The sequence below is a fragment of the Lissotriton helveticus genome, chromosome 2_1 (genome assembly GCF_964261635.1).
Source record: "Lissotriton helveticus chromosome 2_1, aLisHel1.1, whole genome shotgun sequence".
Taxonomy (NCBI): domain Eukaryota; kingdom Metazoa; phylum Chordata; class Amphibia; order Caudata; family Salamandridae; genus Lissotriton; species Lissotriton helveticus.
Window position 1 is genome coordinate 525,126,566 of NC_136059.1, and position 21,923 is coordinate 525,148,488.

Here is a 21,923-nt window from a genome sequence, read left to right on the forward strand (position 1 = left end):
GGAAGGGTCCTGTCTCTTGCATTCTCGCAGGTATCTTAAGGGCGCTTGCGTTTGAAATAGTGAATCATGTCGAAGGCCACCTAGAATGAAGGCCCGATGTACCTGGAACACCTGGCACATCGCTGAACACCCACGTAGTATGTTCGGTCTGCCCCAGGACTGATGAATCGCCTGGTGCGGCATCAGCGGGTATGCAGGGTCACACTCTGTAATACCCCGAGCCTGTGTCTAAGGGCAGAACAACGCTGCCTACAGTACAGGAACCCTCTCAAAGCAGCTCTGTCAGATGGCCATTCTACAGAAGGCCTGAATCCAGGGACAGGGAGCAAAGAATGTTGAGTAAGGGGCCACTGTCCCCTCTGACACAAGGGACCCCCGGTGTGCGTTCTCTGAAGTTGCCTTAGGCCCACATGTTGACTTAACAGCACTCCCACACTATTGGTTACTTTCAATGAGAGTAATGTCACTGTTGCAGGAAAGGACGTAATCCGCCATCAGCATACCTGCGCCTGACACCGTCACGTGCTCACGTGGCCCCCGTGAATAGATCGCCCTTCTTTCAGGAGCCGTCCAATTAGCGCACATAATAGAGGGCAGAGTTGGCCTTTTGCACACTCGGCTGCATGCATGAGCGAGTTGGGCTGTACAGAAATAGTAAAGAATGGAGCTATTCAAGCATTTTCTATGCTGAAGAAACTTTGGAAGCAGTACAGGCCAGGAACTGGGTGAAACGACAGAAAAGAGCTCGTTTCTCGTTCGCCTTTGCGCATGAGGCTATTTCCTATGTACTCCGGCGTTTTAGTTTTTATAGAGAAACCAAAATTACACATTTTTTTTATGTATAAAAACGGAGGCCAGTGATTAAGGACCGGACGCAGTTCTTATGAGACACATTATCAAAATGGAATCTGTTTTTTGTTACAATTAAAAACAAAAACGTGAAACCCCAAGTAACCTTACTGTGGCTAAGTCCTTTATGCAGTCCACACACATGTAAACTGTTCCTGGACTACAACAACACGGGTCTATGAAAAGTGAAGCCATGTGAACATACATCATTTTATGTTAGTGGTTTTGTTGACACGCTAGTTTTCTTGTGACTTTAAATATTTTCCTTGTGTTGCGTATTAGAAAAAAGGGCATTAACACACCCGCTTCAACATATCACTACATTTGTTCTATTATACATTATATGTGCAATGGTCTTGTGCGGCAGTCAGCACCCTCTAGCCTGTGCACTGCACATTATGCTTTTATGCTGATATTTATGTTTATATATTTTAAAAGTGGTTATCCTGAGAATTCCCTTACAAGAGATGTTCGCAAATGTAATGAATTTGCCTTAGCAAATGCCTGCATGGATTAGCCGAGCCTATCAAAGTATGCAAGCCATGTACCCTGCACCATGATGTGTCTTACACTGCCTCCAATTAAGGGCAGTTCATTCAAGCATGTACTACACCCGGCCTCCTCTCTTGGGTAATGCGGGATGGGATATTCGTTGTGCATAATACCGCGAGCGCTCCCACTTTGACACGTGCACTTCCCGCAGAGTCCTATGTAGATTAAGCCACTCCTGTTTATGGATGACTAATGAGCGGGCGATTCCCAGTGAATCTCCTCAATTTGTCACCGTAGCCCAATCTGAGCTGCTGCTAGCCCACACTGTTCCTCCTGAGATCTGCCATCTCTTAGACATGCTGTTCTACACCTTGAATCGGAGAGAAGCTGTCATGCATAGTAAAAGTAGACTTGGTGCCCGAGAGACTCCCTGGAGAAGCTGCAGCCTTCCAAGGCAGCACTTAAGGTCTCTGGTGAGGTTCAATTAAAAAACGCCAAGGAAGCGACTTCAGATGCTCTACTCTTAGGCTTGTCTATGACAGAAAGCCTGAATAAGCAGAAGTGTGCCGTTGCAGTCACTGCAGCTGCTCATCGCCAGGTTGCATAGCCCATGGTGCACAAAGAGACTTTAGCTCTGGGACTGCTACACCTGTGATTCTAAACTGCTATAAGTTAACCGCATGCGTGCGGCGGCTATTTACGTGCTGTGCGGCATTTAAAAAAAAAGCCGCGTTACATGACGAGCTGAGCTCGTCATGAGCATGCTAGCGGCGCAACTCATGATGAGCTCAGCTCGTCATGAGCACGGAAGGGGTTAACCAGCAAACACAGTCTTGAGGTACTGTGAGGCTGGATGTTTGGCAGCATCCCACATCTCTAAATTCCTAAGAAATTATCATTTTTAGGTTTTGTTTAAAGATAAGGTTAGCTATCTGTTGTATAAAAGCCTATTGTGCACAGTAACATTACTTACAGTGGCCTTTGGGTCAGCCTAGTGCTTATCATGGTTTGACTGTTGTGACTCATTTGCTTACTTCTTATTTGATGTCTTTCCTTCCTCTTCTAATGGTTGTCCCTTCCCTAGAGTATAGCTTATTTACTATACATTTCATTGGATGACTTGTATTCTTTCACAGCTTACATTCAGGGAACAACAACTTCTTTCTTTGATTTTCTCTCTCCATGAGAATGCATGGATTTATCCAGTTTTGGGGTGTCTTTCATAGACTCAAATGCTTGAATCATTCCCCATCGTCGAGATGTGAGTCCCACTGTAATATAATAAAGCAGTAATTAACAAGTACCATCGTCAATAATGGCCCTACGCCATGAATTTGATATCCTATTTATGTCCTGTTTAAACAAGCATTTGCAATGCAATAGGTCTTGCATTTACCCAAGTTTGAGCTATTGACATTGCAAATAACAATGCATTTTATTTTCGTTTATAAAACATAAATAAAAAGCATTGTCATTTACAATGCCAATAGCTTATACTCGTGTAAATGCGAGACCTATTGCATTGCAAAAAGTTTAGAATTGCTTCACAATCAATGCCAGTTTAAATGTCATGCTTGAAGTCCCTGTTACAACACATGTCTGAACACACTATAATTGAGAGATATATGTGTATTTATTCAAATGTCAGCATTTGCATCCAGCTGGACATAATTCAATATGCAGACATTAGGAAAGTCACAAAAAAGAGCAATGATTGTGTTTAATGGAAAACATCTAAATGAATCCCTTTCTCTCTGGGTGACCGACAGCACCATATACAGAGCAAGGTGAGGACAGCAAATATATAAAATGCCTGGAGCTGATGCTGTCTCTTAAACATCCAAAGTGGGTATGTTGTATTTGTGTGGGTGTGCGTAGCTGTACTTGTGAAGGACGTGATTCCAAATGTCAAACGCTGCCCGAGGTTTAAAATACATTCTATATCACGTAAACAATGATAGAAACACTAGGGGTGAATAATATTGTTTTAGCTCCTACTTCTACTGCTGGCGCCTCTCTTGCTGAATTGGCACTGATGGTGCAGTTCGGAACAATAAAGAATCCGAAGACACAGGAGAGTCCATCTGTGTCATAAACTCAATGCGATATCAATCAATCAGGGGTTGGTAAAGCGCGCTACTTACCCGTGTGGGTCTCAAGGCGCTGGGGGAGGGGAAAAAAGCTGGGCTGCTCCGGTCAGTCGAAAAGCCAGGTCTTGAGAGCCCGTCTGAAGGTCTGCAGGGTTGGTGAGCGTCTTATTTCTACTAGGTGGGTGTTCCATGCTGTGGCTGCGATGTAGGAGAAAGCTCTCCCTCCAGCTCTGCTTCGGTGGATACGTGGGGACCTCTGCTAGGGTGAGGTCGGCGGAGGTTTCTCTTGGGTGCGTGGAAGCTCATTCGGTCGTTGAGGTACTTGGGTCTGCTGTTGTTGAGGGATTTGTAGGCGTGGGTGAGTAGTTTGTAGGTGACCCTCTTTTTGACGGGGAGCCAGTGGAGTTCTTGCAGGTGTGGGGTCATCTGTTCGTGGCGTGGGATCCCCAGGATGAGTCTGGCCGCTGCGTTTTGGATGGTTTGGAGTTTGCGCAGTAGGGATTTGTTGATTCCAGTGTTTGGCGGCGTTGCCGTAGTCGAGCCTGCTGGTGATGAGTGCGTGGATGGCGGTCTTTCTGCAGCTTTGGGTGATCCACTTGAAAGTCTTGCGTAGGATCAGAGGCAATTTAAACTGGTGGAGGAGATGGTGTTGATTTGGAGGTCCATGGAGAGGGAGGAGTCGAAGATTATGCTAAGGTTCTGAGTGTGGTCCCAGGGGGTTGGTGGGGGTCCGAGGGCGGAAGGCCACCAGGAGTCGTTCCATGCGGAGAGGTGTGGTCTGAAGATGAGAACCTCGATTTTATCAGAGTTGAATTTGAGGCAGCTGTCTTTCATCCATGCAGCCACGTTTTTCATTCCTTCCTGGAATCTGAGTCCATTGTCCTCTGGGTTGCTGGTGAGGGAGAGGATGAGCTGGGCGTCGTCAGCGTAGGACACGATGCTGAGGCTGTGCTGCCTGACGATGGCGACGATGTAAATGTTGAATAGAGTAGGGCTCAGAGAAGATCCTTGTGGGACTCCGCTGATGATGTTTGTGGGTTCGGAAAGGAAGGGGGGGAGCATGACCCTCTGTGTTATCTCAGAGAGAAAGTATCGGATCCAGTTGGGGCGTCTCCCTGAATTCCTGCGTCGTGGAACCTGGTGCTTAGTGTGCGGTGAGAGACAGTGTCGAAGGCTGCGGTGTGGACCTGGTCGAGCAGCATCTGAATGTCGTCGGTGGAGGCGACCAGGGCTGTCTCGGCACTGTAGTTGCTGCGGAGTCCGGATTGGGAGGGGTCCAGGATGCAGTTATATTCGATGAAGGTTGTCAGCTGGGCGTTCATGAACCTTTCTGAGACCTTGGCAGCGAAGGCGAGGAGGGAGATGGGTCCGTAGTTCTTGAGGGCGGTAGGGTCGGCCGAAGGTTTTTTGAGGAGGGGCTTCACTTCTGCCCATTTCCAGTCCATGGGGCAGGTGCCGGAGGCCAGCGAGGAGTTGATGGGTCGGGCTAGCTCGGGAGCGGTGGCCGTAGAGGCTCTGTGGAAGATGTGAGGGGGGCAGGGGTCCGTGGGGGCTCCTGAATGAGTTTTCTTCATGGTGGTGGCGACAAGTTCGATGGATGCGTGGTTCCAGGTGGTGATGGTGGGCTTGGCAGTGGTAGTGGCCGTAGGGGTGAAGGCAGTCGTTGGTTCGTTGAAGTTGTCATAAAGGGCCATGATCTTCTGGTGGAAAAAGGTGCTGAGCTTGTTGCAGAGATCTTGGGAGGTTGTGATGTCAGAGGCTTCGCATGGGGGTTTGGTGAGATACCTGACGACGTTGAAGAGTTCCCTTGTGTCGGCTGCGTTGGCGTTGATTTCCCTGATGAAGATTCTTTTGGTGTCCCTTATCAGCTGGTGGTAGTTCTTCATGGCGACTTTGTGGTCGGTGTGGGCTTTAGTGGTCTTCTGGTTCCTCCACGTTTTCTCGAGGCGCCTGCAGGTGCGCCTGGCCTCTAGGAGTTTGGTGGTGAACCAGGCGGCCTGATATCTGAATGCTCGAAACAGGGTAAAAATGTGTTTCTATCACTAACCGCTTCTTAAGTCCTTTGTCATGTAATTAAAGAAATGACCTGCACCGCCACTGCGAACCTTCAGAGCAAATCACACCAAACAATGACTCCCCTACTTGGGTGTGATTTTCGATGACAAAGGAACCTGGGGCGCGCAACACAAATCCAAATGTAATGTGTAATGTAATGTATAGGCATTTATATAGCGCACTACTTACCCGTAGGGTCCCAAGGCGCTTTGACCGCTGCGAAACCCTTCCTGGCTTCCCTGAGAGATGGTCCCTTAATGGGTATCTCCAGGGTGAGACCAGGCATCCCCGGCGGTCTGGTGGGGCCGTTAGTGAAGATGAGGCAGGCTAATGCCCAGAGTTGCCGAGTGTGAACGCTGATCAGAGTGGGCACCGAGGCGAGAGAATTATCGAGTCCGCTGACCCTGGTCCAGAAACCTGCCGCGCCGGGAATCGAACCCTGGTCCCGGGCCGTCCTCTGCTCTCGGGTCTGCCGCCTCTAACCAGTGAGCCACACTACTTCACTCAAATCTAATGCTGTTACCAGATCCGCTGGAGCCCTTTTGAACTTTGCAAAAAGATTGGGGTCACGCCCAATGGAAGCTATCCTGAATGTATATAATAATAATATAATGTATATAACGCCAAATGCTTAGCAATTGCAACATATGGAGCTTCAATATGGGGTTACACAAATCCAGTTAACATACAGAGGGCGGAGAATAGATTTTTTAGATCTCTACTGTCTGTCCGTCCCCCAGTCTACACCCACTTTTACCATTCATACAGAGTTGGGTACAGGGTTTGTTTCAGACCACATAAAATCTGCCCCTGTGATCTCCTGGCTAAAAACTTGGCTAAATGAGGAAATCTCTTTAAATCATCAGAGATTGTTTGGCCATGGATGGAGCACTAAAGATCCCATGGCAAAATTATGTAAAAACCATGCTATCTCTTGTGGGTCGAACAGATCTTTTCTACTCCCCTGATAGCATCCAAAGGGAAGATGTCATGATGATAAAAAACATCATTGATAAATTCCTTTATGGCTGAGCGGGAGGAAGTAGAGCTTAAAAAAACAACCGTTAGAAGAAATTATGCACTCATTACTGTCCCCGGCTTAGAACCTTACCTGGTATTTGTTAATAAACCATTTCATCGTTTTCTTTTAACGAGATTTCGTTTAAATTTAATACACTTTTTGTTAGGCACTTACTCTAGATGGGATACACCTGACAATGCAAGCCCCTGTGACTGTGATCACTTTTCACCTCAGGACACTTTACATTTTATTATGTTCTGTGATCATTATGCACAAATCAGGAGAAAATATCTTTTACCCATCTTGCGAGAGGCTGGCTTTTTACAGGTCAGACCAGCACTCCTATTTTTGCAACTTTTGCATAATGTACGAACAACTTTTCATGTTGCAAATTATTTAGTAGCAGGAGTTCGTATAAACAAAAAGCGCTGTAAATGGAGACAAGGACAAATTCAAAACGAAACATTTTAATATATTTTACTAAGCTGTGATTTTTTAAACTTTTTTACGCAAATTGACCTTTCGTTCAGGCTGATTTAACATGACGTATTACCTGTGTATATATACTTTTTATGAATCAATGAAATACGGAAATTGATGGCCTGATGTATGATGTATGATATATTATGTAGATATTTGTATTGCTGTATTTTATTGTCTATTTTTTGTACAGTATCCTGTGTCTTTTTGTGATTTTTAAAAAATCGAATAAAAGTGATTGACTGACTGACTGACTGACTCCTCTAAGTAATCTCCAAAACAGCATAGTGCCACTCTGCCACTGTTTTTTCACGACAAGAAAACACATTTTGTAATCCCGTTTTTGTAACACTGGGCATACATTGTACAGTGAAATCATGAACTTTAAAAGATAATCCAATACGCAGCCTCCCACCTAAAACCTGCAATAGAAATGGTTTTAGGCATGCCCCTTGCACATTGTGGCAGCACCTACAGAAACGCTATCGCTAGTGAGCCACTTTGCATCCTGGGGATTGTAATTCGCACTCAAAGCTTCTGTACAACATGTTGTTGCTTGTGAACCACAAGTCGAACAACTTTCTGGGAAGGCAGTTTAGAGACTAGTTTGGGGGAATGGAAATCGAACTGGTCACGTGACCTAGTCAACCGCCTCCATAGTTCCTTCAGATCTCCAGTCTGTCATCGCTGCTTTTTCATTTGCTGTAGAGATTGTTGTCTGGTACCGGGATCTGAGGGAAGACTCCCGGAGAAACCTTATGCCCGTGCATAAATAAACAAGTCGAGCCAAAACAACTGGCGATGTGACTGCTCCCCAGGGATTTGGCTCTGAAAGAAGCAGTTTGGCTCTATGTACCTTCAAGAGGCGCACCGTGTGCCCCTGGGCATTGACCAGAGAGGAAACAGTCATGCACACTCTGGACTGCTGGAGCGCGCTTTGGAGGTGGCGGATTGCGAGGGGGGGGTCAGGGCACAGTGTTGTTGGAGCATTGTGGTGGGCAATGTGGGGGTCCCATGGGGAGGCGTCGGGCATTGTGGGCAAGGCTGTTGACTTTGGAGCGGTAGATGGCATGCGGCCAGTAGGTGGCGCTGTTACACAACTAGTTGCCCAAAGAAGAAAAAACAAGCATGCAATGGGAGCGTGTGAGCATGCAGTGGGTGCGTGTGAGGCAGAGGAGACGTCATGCGCGTGCACATCGCCTGTCCGTGCGCACACATGGTTTGTCTCCCTTTGCGCACCAAACCCACAACAATAGTCTCGCCAAGGCGAAGCAGCGCATGTGCTGCATTTTCTAGGTGAGACTTGAAAAGGACCAGTTGTTATGTTCAGCCAATCAGCTGTCAGCATCCTCTAGAACCCTCTTAGCAGAGGCGGTTTCCCACAGATTTTCACCGCACGTCATGTGTGAAGGGAGTCTTCCAGGGTTCTACTCAGTTCTTTCCTCACTCTCATCTGAATATTATCCTATAATATCCAACTTTACCAGCATGTCTGATAAAAAAGGCCTTTTCTGCCCATGTAAGACCTGTGGCAGGGAAAGAGCTCATGTGGATGATCCATACAAAGACTGCATATACTGCCTTCATCCCAACCATGAGGTAAAACATTGCAAGATTTGTCGCACTTTCTCCTCAAAAACTCTGCAGGATAGAGAAGGGAGGTTACTTCTATGTCTCCAGGTGACTAAACAACAGAAAACATTGTCGGATGAAGTTTGCGTTGGATCTTCTAGGCCTCACAAAAGGGCCAGATCCCAGGAGAGGATACCTTTGGGGAGGGAAGGAAACATCTCAGACCCTCCCATGAAAGTAAAAGCTCGAGCTGAAATAAGGAAAAAGAGCGTTCTCGAGCCTCTTCTTCTGATTCTGAGGCCCAGAACTGACTAGAAACCTTCGTCAATGACATCGACACCACGCTCGTCGATGACCACGAGTACCACAGTCTTATCGTCTGCGCTATCGACAGCAGGAACGACGACGACGGTAGCTAACACCAGTAACATACCTGCGACGAGGATCTCCCAGTCAAAGAGCCCATCGACGGTGAGCATATCGTCGATGATGCCAGTGCCGACGACTGCAATTCGGTTTACAAAGACCCCATTGGCGAAGACCCCGTCAACGGTGGATCTGTCGACGAAGAGACCAACGTCGATACCGTCAACAAAGGAATTTCCGGCATTGATGACAACAGCGCCGTCAATTATGGTAAATATCACTAAAGTTACACAAACATTTCTGTGGACGCAGGGAGCTTCACTCAATAAGGTGTCACCCTTGCCTCCTTCACATTTGTTGGATTTAGAAGAATGATGGAGTAATTGGGGTAACTCATAGCCTCTCTGAGTTACATGTCAAGTGTCAGGAGGAAGATAATGAATACAAGGATGAGGAGCAATATTATCAGCCATATATAGGCACACCTCATCATTATCAAACATATGGCTTCCTTCTTCTTCCTCGTCCTAGAGACATGTCACATCTGCCACCTTCTCACATCCAGGACCTTCAGGCAATGCTGGCCAATTACAGACAGAGGTTTCCACCTCAAGGTGATAAACCAGAACCACCACCCCCTCAGTTGAAACCTCCACGAACACCGACTTTACCCCTATGGCAACTCCTAGGATCACACTTCGCAGCTAATAACGACACCTCCCACAGAAGGTCCATCCTCCTCAGATGAGGATAGAGAAGACGGGGAGATTCTGATCTGCTACCACTGATTAATCCTTGGGACAACTATATTATCCCCACTCCCTCTGCTCCTCCACATCACCCAGCGGCTCTCCTCCCGTAGACATTGAAGGGTTCCACAATTTGATGGAGAGGGCAACCACCAGGTTCGAGCTGCCAATGGCAGTAAAGCAAACAGACTGCTTCCTGTATGACTTTAAAGAGGAAACAATGCTACATCGGATTGACAAAAAACATGGGCCTCCTGAGGATTCTCCATCTTGATTCACAAGTCACCCAAGAATGGTTTCAGTTATTTTGCAGGCAGCACAGAGAAGATCTAAGAATCCGACCCCTCCCATCACAACTCCACCTGATAAGGAGGGACACAGACTGGATATTATGGACAAACCTTTCTCCAGCATGGCAGCAGTCACAGTTCGGTAAGCCAACTCCCTAGCAATAATTGTCCGGTATGACCGTCCGATATGGTGCTTCCTGGCCTCTATGTCAGATCTCATCCCGGAAGATAGAAGGCAAGAAGCCAGGAAAATACTATTGGAAGGAGAGCGTGCAACATCTGAAACCATCAACTGTGCAATGGAAGTAGCTGCAAGGGTTTTCGGCAGCTTGCTGGTTTTGCGGTGTTCCATCGGCAAGAATGGTTAAAAGCCACTACCTTCAGACCTGAGGTCCAAAAAAAAAATATTGGACTTGGCTTTTTTGGGGGACTCTTTGTTTGGTAAACATATTGATGAGACGTTTTTGACTATAAAGACTGACACTGACACAGCAAAAGCTTAAGGCACACTGCAGTACAGGAAAGTGTTATTCAGAGGAGCCAGAGAATGCAGCTTTGCTGCATACAGAGGTGGTTTTTCAGAGGGCCCAATAATATCAGGCCTATCAGCCGCAATACATACAGGGCTATCAACCTCCTGCATACTGTCAGTCATCGACTACTGGTTTCGGTCACCCGGGGGGCTTCAAGAGAACACCTACCCATGGCTGAGACGCAGGCAGAAAGCAATGAGCCAGACCGGATACCAGCTTCTCACCCTCCTCATCCATATTTCCAATTACATACAACATTGGAAGGATATAACCACATACCAATGGGTATTGGATCTAGTCGCCTTTGGTTATGCCCTGGAGTTCACAAAGGGACCACCCACTACTCAGGGACTCCCCTCCCCCTCATCTTCACTTATTACACAAAGAGGCCAAGGTCGTGCTTTCCAAAGGAGCAATCGAAGAGGTCCTAGTACTACAAAGGAGACATGGTTTCTACTCATGTTTTTTTCTTGAACAAAAAGAAATCAAGGGAGTGGAGACCAATACTGGATCTCAGGGAACTCAACAAGTTCCTAAGGAAACAAATGTTGAGAATGGTAACAATGGCCAATATCCTGCATCGCCTCATTGGAGAAGATTTCATGACCTCCCTCGATCTGGAAGATGCATATTTCCAAATCCCCATCCATTGAAAACAAACAAGAAAATTCTCAGGTGTACATTAGCTGGGATCCACTATCAATTCAAGGTCCTCCCTTTCTGCCTCAAATTTGCACCAAGGATTCACCAAGTTCCTCACTCCAGTAGCTGCATCTCTGCGCTCTCAAATTCACCAAGTATTTCCCTACTTGGAGGATTGACTGCTAAAAGCACCAACGGCACGAGAAGTTACCAAGATTACAGAAACTTGGCTTCAGCTGGTCCACAATCTAGGACTGACAGTGAACCTAGGCAAATCATAATTTCTTCCTAGCCGTATTGTTTCTGGGCACCAAGCTAGACACAGTCTGATGCAAAACCTTCCTCTCAGACGAACATCAAATCAGTCTACAGCTGTTGGTGCTGGCCATCTCAGGAACACTGGCTGTTTCTGTAAAGGAGGACAAATCGCTCCTAGGCATGTGCTTGTCGGCAATAGAGCTCATCACTTTGGCCAGGCTCAAGATGAGACCTCTTCAGGAGGAGCTTCAACATCAATGGTTGCAAACAACTGGATCCCTCAAGGACATGCTACATATCACTCCAGTCATGAAAGAAGCACTGCAATGGTAGCATCATATGCCAAATGTCTCAAAAGGCCTTACCTTTCTTCAATTGTTCCCAGATTTCATTCTAACAAAAGATGCCTCTATGGAAGGCTGTGGAGGCCACTTACAAGATATCCAAATTCAGGGCAAATGATCCAGTACTCAAAAACGGAAACACATCAACAGTCGAAGAGCTCAAAGCCATATTTCTCTCCCCACAGTCTTTTTTTTTTTTACCAAGGATAGCAGGTGCCTCCATGCTGGTTCATCGGGCAATACGAGCAGCATGTACCACATAAACAAACAGAGAGTAGCCAAGTCCCTCATGCTATCGCAAGAACTGTGGGATTGGACAACTGAACATAGTATACCCCTCAAGGCTGAACATGTCCCTGGCCTGCACAACACACTAGCAGATGCCCTCAGCAGAGCAACAGACAGTTGCCATGAATGGGAGCTGACTCAACAGCAACTGGACAGTGTGTTTGCACTGTGGGGAAAACCTGCTCTAGACCTATTTGCCACAAAGGACAATGCCTAGTGCCAATCCTATGCCAGCAGGTTCCCTCTCCCAAGATCATGGGGGAATGCCCTTTCGATGAGATGGTTCGGGATATATGACTACACCTTTGCCCCCATCCCATTGATTCCCAGGGTACTTCAAAAAATGAAAGCGGAGCATTGCCACCTGGTACGGATAGCTCAGAGGTGGCCCAGGCAGCATTGGTTCCCGGAACTACTACTTATCTCAGATTCCTGACCCATACGCCTGCAGCCATCACCATCCTTCCTGACCAGGGACAACGGTCAAGTATGTCATCCGGAACCAGTGTCGCTTCACTTGCATACTTAGAGTTCTTGGAGTTAAGGGAAATTAACATCTCTCAGGAATAGAGGGACATCATTGCAAGGTTTAGAGCTGAAAGTACTAACAAAACGTACAGACTGAAATGGAAACGGTTCTGCTTCTGGTGCCAACGAAACAACCTACATCCATTTCAAGCATCCTGAGAACAGATTTTGCCTCTCCTTAGTAAAATAAGGCCTTGCATTCACCTCAGCCAAAGTACGCCTTGCCTCAATCTCTCGGTACAGAAGAGTCTCTCAAGCGCTTCCCTCTATGACTCTAGCCTAGTGAAACAATTTAAGACGTGTTTTTTATACACCTTCTCTCCAGTGCAGCACCCCTTTCGAGATAGCAACTCAACTTGGTTCTCGCACAATCGATGTAGCAGCCATTTGAGCCAATTCACAGGGCTGAATTTAAATTCTTAAAATAGAAGGTTGCTTTCACTTCAACAAGAAGAGTTAGTGAAATACAGGCGTTCACCACAAAGAGCCATTTCTTCAGTTCAAAGAGGACTTTGTGAATCTGAGAACTAATCCTACCGTTATCCCTAAAGTTCCATCTCATTTTCCCCTTAAGAAGCCAGTTAAACTCCCACCGTTCTTCCAGAATCCATCTTCACCAGCGGAGCAGGCATTGCATATGATGTCTTACATTCTACCTGCAAAGAACAAAATACATTCAAAACACTTATCAGTTGCTTATGGCTTACAGCCAAGGCAGGGAAGGTTCCGCAGTCAAGAAAGCTACGGTCACCAGATGGGTTTCTACGACAATTCAGTTTTGTCACAATAAGGCTAACAGGCCTTTGACAAGAAGGACTAAGGCTCCTTCCACCAGATTAGTGTCCACGTCAGCAGCCATTTTCGATGGGGTGTGTCTAGAAAAGATTTGCTGTGCTGCAACCTGGAGAAGAACCCATACATTCACATAGCACTACTGCTTGGAATTTACACAGTTTTGAGACGCAGCTGTGGGCCAGGTGATACTACATCACCTGTTCAACTAAGGTGAGACTAATTGTAGTAAAGAGGGTCTTTTGTATGTACATATAAAAATATGGTTTTATACACATTTGTATGTATGTGTGTATATATATATATATATATATATATATATATATATATATATATATATATATGGTCTTATTTAAAAATGTATTTAGGTGTTTGATTATAATAAGTAGATGTTTAGGATTCTAAAAAACTGTTATATATACACAAGACATTAGTGTCTTCTCTGAATCTATGTGCAGGTTGTCTCATCATATTCTTTATTCTGGAATATGTTAAATTGGTTGTTGCTTCCTCAGTCCAGATATGTAACAACACTTAAAACATTAGAAGGGCATAGGGACATCTACAAGTGCATCTGTTTTGTTATTACTGGTTATAAATGCATTTTTTAGATGTCTCACACTATCTCTGCTACAGAAAACCTTCCTTGAAGTTCCTGCTTGCAATTCTGATTTAAACATGTGTATCTATGAAGGATACCCCAATACTGGTTAAGAAAATATGTTACTTACCTGTAACAGTGTTATCCAGTATTGGTATATTTCATAGATTCACATGCAGCCCACCCTCCTCCCTGCAGAGGCTTCCCTCTTTTGTTTTATGGGATACTTACTTCCCACTAGGTCTTTGAAAATCTGAGGAAAACTGCCTCTATTAGGAGTGTTCTAGAGGGTGCTGATAGCTGATTGGTTGTACTTGACATTTGGTCCTTTTTTAAAAAAAAAAAAAAAAAAAAGGACATAGATAGGCTATCAAATTCATGGCCTAGAGGCATTATAGCCTTTGGTATTTGTTAATTACTGCTTGATCATATTACCGTGGGACTACCATCTCAACAGTGGGGAATGATACAAGCATGTGAATCAAAGGAATATACCAATACTGGATAACTGTAGGTACAGGTAAGTAACTTATTTTCTTTCTTGCTCTCACCCCCTCTGCTGTCTGCTGTTTCTCCTTCACATTACCTCCCCCACATTATCCCTGTTGCTTTCTCACGCCCACCTCATCCATTGACTTACCCCACCCCTTCTGTTTCATTTTTTTCTGTTTTAGGATACCACTAAAAAAAGGTAAAATAGTCGCCATGTAATGGCATATGCATAAAAAGGCAGTGAAATGTGTGTGTGTCATCTTTTGATGTGCATGTTTTCTCTTTTTGCCTCAAAAAAACATTGACAAAACCAAAAAGTCGGCATACTCCTTTCAAAGGCGCGTCATGATAGGTTTGACAGTACTTGCTTTGCTCTTATTGTTAAACACCCCTCTAATGAGAATGCAGATAATTGTAATAATTGTGCAACAGTAGTTCTGCCTTATCGCTCACTCTCAATTTCTCGTTGTCTTTTTTTCTTTCTCCCTCCCTCTCTATGTATGTATGTGTGTATGTATATACCTACTGGCGGTCACCAGTATATAGTTATATTTAAGATCTAGTTTCCATAGGAATAGCATTTTTTATTTTGCTAATAACTTTGGAGCCGTTTGACGAATCAACACGAATATTTCAAAACTAGTTTGCCACTCACTTGAGCTCCTCTCCGGAAAGTTTCATGGTAATTCATCAAGCAGGGGCACAGAAAAAGGGGTGCCCCAAAACATGTTTCCCCATGCTATTTCTCAAGGGGATTTTAGACTCAACTACAGCCTGAACCGCTGAACAGAATTACACCAAATTAGGAAGAAAGCTAGATCTTGATCCAGAAAGAGTGTTTTTTTTAATTTTGGGTAAATCTGTTCAGTTGTTTTGGAGTTAATAAAGAAAAAAGATTTATGTATATTTATGATATCCGCTGACCCATGGGCCAACAGCAATGCTGTGATTGGTTAGCCGCAACCTGACAGGAAAGTTGTGTCCGCCATTTTCTATATTGGGACTCGGTCCTGGGGAGGCAAAAATATGAGATGTAATTGAATGAAGGGGTCAGGGTATATACATATACATATATTTAGAGCCAGAGTGGGTAGTAATGAGAGAAAGCCATTGATTGTTCAGAACAGTAATCATTTTTGTGTGGCGCAGCTGTGAAAGTAGGCCCATCGGTAAATATGCCGGAAACGTGGTGATAATATATATGTCTCTTCTCCAAATGCTGCTGTCTTTTAAGTACATTGTCAACTTTAATCACGACGCCTCTCCCTGCAAAAAACTTAAAACAGATTTTATTCAATCATTTGCATTTTCTTCTGGAAATTCGTCAAATGGTATAAACCGAAATTATTTTTGAAAGCGCGCGCTTTGATCTCCTGTAGCGCCCGTGTTGTTGTGAACTGAATGCTGAGGTAGCTCACCATCAAATGGAATATTTTAAAAGAGGGATTCCTATTTGTGGCTTGTTCTTTCGCTTTGGAATATATTGCTTGACAGTAAATCACATCTTCGTAAAGCTCGAGACAGCTGTTATCCATATCCATGAAGTCATTTCTTTTATGGTGCCTCTGAGCTCTTTAGGACAGAGGAATTGTGTTTAATGGCATTTCAACATGCTCTGAACTAGACCGGAAGCTTCCGCCCTGCATGCAGTGCTCTGTGTTTTTATCATGTTCACCTGATTTCCATTCACGCTGAGACACGTTTAAGGGAATCCTTTGCTTTATTTTCAGTCCTGGACGTTCGCCTGCCTGCTGTGACAATGAAATCATCATGATGAACCATGTCTACAAAGAGCGGTTCCCGAAGGTAAATAATACAATGTCTGCAACTTCTTCCCTCAACCAATGAAACAAGCATTTAAGCAAGCGCTATATGTGGTGTTTGCAAAGTGAGGATCAAATGTGGAGGCGAGATCGAAGCTTCATATGCAAATTTAGAACAATTAGGGCAGTTGAACAACGTGTTCTGAATTCAGTGCCTCTGGTTATCCGCACTGGGTGTGTGTTTAAAAGATGACAGATGCCCTATTTAATAATCATTACTTAATTGTGTTACATAACTCTGTTAGGGTAGAACTTTGCATTCACAGAGAGAAATGATTCACAGCCTGCATGCTTCTAAGATCTGTGTTAAATGTTATTCAGACATTGAGATAGATGGATAGATAGATGAAAAGATAATTAAATAGATATATGTTTAGCTATCAGCAGAAAGACTTTTGCTAAAAAAAGAAATCACTAATAAAACATCACAAACAACTCAACGTATATAAAATCTAAAAATGTATAAAATGGTAAGCACAGTCCACTAAAATGTAAGCAGATCTTTCAATTGTACCCTTAAAAAAAGAGTAGTTTTAGCCGCTAAAGTGAGGCTGTCAATGCTTTTATCGATAGTCTCACTAACTTTACATACAGTGCACTTGTGGGGACCAGCTGTGGGCAACGGTTGTGTGATGGAACCACGCATGTGATTACCACGCATGCTGGTTCCACGCGATCTTAACCACGCAAATCTTAACCATGCAAATGCCTTTATCACATATGCCTTTACAACGAAATATGCATCGTTAAGGCATGTATGGTAAAGACATATGTGTGGTTAGGACTTATCAGGTAAGTGTAACTCCCCCGACCCCTGCCCCCCACTCTGAGACCTGAAACACCCTCAGGCCAGAATTCTGCCCGATCCCGGCCCCCAGCTCCCGGCCTAAAACCTAAAACTGACCCCTCCCTCCTGAAAAACAACCCTCTCCCCCGAGGCTTAAAAACATCCCTGCCCCCTTGACTACCCTGCACTCCCCTAACCCCTTAACCTCTTCGAGGCTCATGACGAGCTCAGTTCGTCATGAGCCAATGCGCTCCGGTGCTCAGGACGAGCTCAGCTCGTCATGAGCCATGGAACGCTCGCATGCGGGGATAATTCCCCTGCTGTGCTGAGCGTTCCACAGCAGGTAATGCACCTGTGACGAGCTGAGCTCGTCCTGAGTAAGCGGGCGCTGTGCGCGCCCCCCTCCCCCCCAGCACAGCGGGAATTAACCCTCGCAGCGAAGGGGTTAAAAACTACCCCAGCCCTAAAAACATTCCTGACCCCTCCCCCCTCAGGCCTGAAAACAACTCGACCTTCCAGCCCTGAAAAACTACTCACAACCCTTAAAAACTACTCCCACCACTCCAAAACCCTGCCTCAGCCCTACTTACCTCACCGTGTGTTCTGCCGATCCTTCCTCATCCTGGACCTGCCCATTCCAGCAGCTAGACCGTGCACGGCCTCAACCATGCATATGTGTGGTTAATGCATATGCGTGGTTAAGTTAAGCGTGATTGCGCTTGTCTTGTTCGAATATGCATGGCTGAGCGTGCATTGTTTCTAACGTTTCCCATGGTGAGCGTGTTGATGCCCCACACACGATGAAAAGATGCTTCTGATGAAAACACCAGAAGCATCTTCTTTCCAAAACAACAAAGTCAGGGCACGAGGGAAAAGCCTCCCTCACATCTTGAGTTTGATTTTTTTTAATTTTGTTTCGTTTTGTTGTAACATGAGCACGCACAGGTGTAGAATCCCTAAGTGGGGCGAGTATGCCCAGCCATGGTACTGTGCTGTAGAACTCGAGCTGTACCTCAGCTGAGTAGGACTAAACCACTCTGACTTGCTTGTGTTCCTATCTGGGGAGAACCTGGCCTGGCAGTCTGGCCTAGACTGTTCCTGTTGCTGCAGGGCCAAGACTGATTTGCATGGTGGGTGAAAAACTATGGTCTGGAATGTGGCCCAGAGCAATCACCGGTGGCTGAGAATAATTCAAACATTCCTTTTATCGCTTTGTTGCTTTTGCAGTACTAGCCCCACCTGGGGGTCAAATCAAAGGGTTTACCCCAATCTTCCCCTTGGGGGTAGAAAGTGCACTAGACATCAGGGATTTCTTTTTTTGGGATGGGAAGACAGCAACACCATGGGCAAGGGACATTGCCACAACACCACGGTCAATACAGCCTTTCTGCTCCATTGAGGGGCAGGTTGGGAACAAAGCCCTGAAGGGCTCACTTCAATCACTATACCCTCACCCCTCTTCCCTTGTTCTCCCGGAGCACTACTTTAAAATGTGTTGAGCAAATGTTATGGACCACTGTCTGTTCAGTGTGATTAAACAACACTGTTCATCAAGCATATCACTGTTTTTCCATTCCTTTTCTAAATTGTATATAACCCTTTTCCTTTAAGTGCGTTAATCTTTTTACTGGGACCACTGTTCCTATGTACAGAATCACAGGATGTTCAGCGTCATCGCAGAGACTCGAACCTGGTTCTCCAGATTCGAGGTCGACTGCCCTAGCCATTAGGCCAACGCCTCTCTTTCTGCCCCTTAGTGGATTTGCCCCAATCTGACCCCCTGAGGGGATTGAATGTCCACTGTACACTATGGATTTGGGCTTTGCCCCTGCCTTAGAATGGCTCAAAACTCTTTCTTCCCCTGCAGGGGGCTGATTGAAGGTTTTTACCACAAATTTGCCCTTAATGTTCAGAACGCCTTCTAGACATCAGAGTTATATATTTGTTTTTTAGAAAATAAATATTGGGTGTAGTAGGGCCGTCTAGGCATTGGGTTATCCCGTACCCTTAAGACCCAGTAATCTTTCTACCTGCCTGGGGCCAAAGGCATCCACATCACAATGGCAAGCAAAACATCATTTTTGGTTGTTTTTGGCACAGTTTTGACATGTAGGCTGACATAGTAGGTGTAAATCCAAATTTCTCTATCTTGCCATGCTGAATGGTTTCATTCTTTGGTCTTTGGGTCAGCTGACAAGCAAGAAATCCTACTAAATCCAGACATTTCTGAAACATGGACACACAGGGGAGTACAGGGTGTTGCAACATGTGTGAATTCCACTACGTTTTCTTACCCAGCACAAAGTGAAATCTCACACTTTGACTAAAATTACAAATTTCTGTGAGGGAAATAATAAAATCTGCAGGGTCCACAAAATTCCTACCACCCAGTGTTGCCACATTTGTCCTGATGAAAAGTGGTTCTCCATTTGTGTGGCTCAGCTTAGTGCCCTGGTAGCAACAGTTCCAACCAAGGACCATGTGAATGTGAATTTCACATGGTCCCTGGTATAATCCTTTTCTTGTCTCGGGCGATAGACAGAACCACAAAATTAGAGTAGTGTTTTTATTAGGTGGCGACCAGCCAAATAACATTCAGAAAGCACTTCCAGCCCCTGCCTTCGGGTGGAGATCAGGAGACACAACTATCTTTTTCACTGGTAAATCAGTCGGGCTATTTCCTGCTTCTAGTTATTTCTACAGGTATGGGAGTGTTCTTACCAGCTGTTGGGTGGCAGAGGCAAAGGCCTTGATGTGATGGTTCTTCACATCAGAGACACTCTAACATCTGCATGCCGCAAGATAGGCCTCTGCCTGTACACTTTCTGATATTATCTATTTCTGTCCACTCCCAAATGGCCTATCGCAGATAAGAGTTTCGTGATTTTGCCTTCAGCCCTTCCTGCCTTTAGAAAGACTGTTATTTCCTGAGAAAACTCAGTTTTCATGCCTCATCTGGATGCAAATAATGCCACCGGAGGAATGGGAAACCAGCAGAACTGGTTTATTATGGCCAGTTTTCCATTCAGCTCCAAGTATGGTTATTGAAATTTGCCTTTGCAACATAGATATACAAATATATCTTTATAGTTGAACTAGCTTTATTAGTGTAAAGGAACTTTTAAACATATTTTTTGTATTTTACTAGCCGTTTGTGGAAAAATAGACTTTTATTCCCAAACATCCCTCTTCACAGAAAATAACAGCTATGATGAAAGCTACATTTTGTAGTGGTTCACTGATGGAAATGTATTTTTCTTTAATATTGAGCATGCCACATTAAGCACCCAAATGTGCAGGCTGCATTGCAGACCAAGGGATGACTTACCCAGTGTATGACATTTTTTTTTCTATATGGCATAGCACCTTACTCAGCGATTATGTTGTTGATGTAAATTTACACTGTAGCCTACATGGGACATTAAAGTACCAATACACTCTGCCCTTTTACCATGGCCTTGCTGTGAAGTTAAGTAAGCCAAAAGAGTGGTGCCAATTTTAGATCAATGCATTTTGGGAGTGCGCACTGTTGCACTGAAAAGTAGGGTAACAATGCACAAAGTGAAAATGCCAGCAAAAACGTATTTAAAGAGATGAGAAGACAGCATAGATAATATGTTCTTTTTCGCAAGGTCACCCTTCAGCTGAAGGTGTGGGAAAAGCTAGTCATACACTTGGAAATTCTCATCAGTAAGGCAAAAATCATTTGATATACTATCTGCCTTGGATTGGTCAGCCCAGATTCTTTAACACAAAACGTTTGTTCCCCTAAGATGGACCTCATCAACAGATCGAGATTCTCCCCTCATACCTGCATTATCCACCTGGGCAGTGTAGGTCAATTTTCACTTTGAAATTAGTCCCATGCAAGTATGGTCTTTTTTTTTGTTTTTTTGTTAAATAATTTTTATTGAAGATAAAGAACACAGGAATAAACAAATACAGTCATCAACTTTGGTATAGAAACAAGTATACAAGTATGGGTAAGGAACAATCGAAAAACTGGACAACATCTAACTTAAGGGAGGTACAATATTTTATAACTCTTATATTAAATTCCCTTAACAGTACCTATGATATAACATGAATACATAAGAAAAATATATACAACCTAGTTTGCTTCTATAAAAAATATATAACCTCTGTGTATATGAAAATGAATATAAAAGAATAGTAGTTTTTAAAGAAAAAGAAGAGAAGAAAGAACACTAAAAAAGAAAAATAGAGAAAGAAAGAAGAGAAGAAGAAAAAGGAAAAAGAAAGAAAGAAAGAGAAGAAATATGAGATATAAAAAAAACAGTAAGGATTAAGATGATGATGATAAAAAAGTAGTGAAAGGTAACCATAATAAATCAGATTTAATATGTATATGAATTGAAGACTGAGGAACAGAAGCAATGCTATGTTCATCACAAATTAAATCCCACCAAAACAAGAAAGATAATTCGGAGTTGTCTTTCCAAGTTAATATAACTTTAAACGCCACAGCAAGAAATAGATCAAATAAAATAGATTTAGAAGTAATTTGATCAAAATCCGGTGACCAGGTACCTAGAAAAACATTGTGCACATTAAATGGAACCTGACATGAAAAAATCAAGATACATTTTGACCATATAGCTCTCCAAAAAACGTACCTTCGGTCAATAAAACAACAAGTGCAGTAAACAGCCTTCATCAATTTAGACATGACCAACAAGATGATGTGACAGAGGGATTGAACTTATGTAACAGAAGGGGAGTAATAAGAACTCTATTATAAATAAAATATTGGGATTGTGTGATATTTGCAGCTTTGGATGTCTTGAAAAGTTTTTGCCAAAACTTATCCCACTGAGAAACAGATAATGTCTGCGATAAATCTTGTTCCC

The 21,923-nt window shown here is 44.2% G+C and overlaps 1 protein-coding gene across 6 annotated transcripts in view; it reads left to right on the plus strand.

Moving 5' to 3' along the window:
• Positions 1-21,923, plus strand: part of MAST4 (microtubule associated serine/threonine kinase family member 4) — a 1,958,993-nt gene that overhangs the window by 1,631,021 nt on the left and 306,049 nt on the right. For all 6 annotated transcript variants that reach the window (XM_078675181.1, XM_078675182.1, XM_078675184.1 and 3 more), the window contains one exon: positions 16,173-16,248. In XM_078675181.1, coding sequence (XP_078531307.1) covers positions 16,173-16,248 — 76 coding nt within the window. The remainder of the gene's footprint in view (positions 1-16,172; positions 16,249-21,923) is intronic.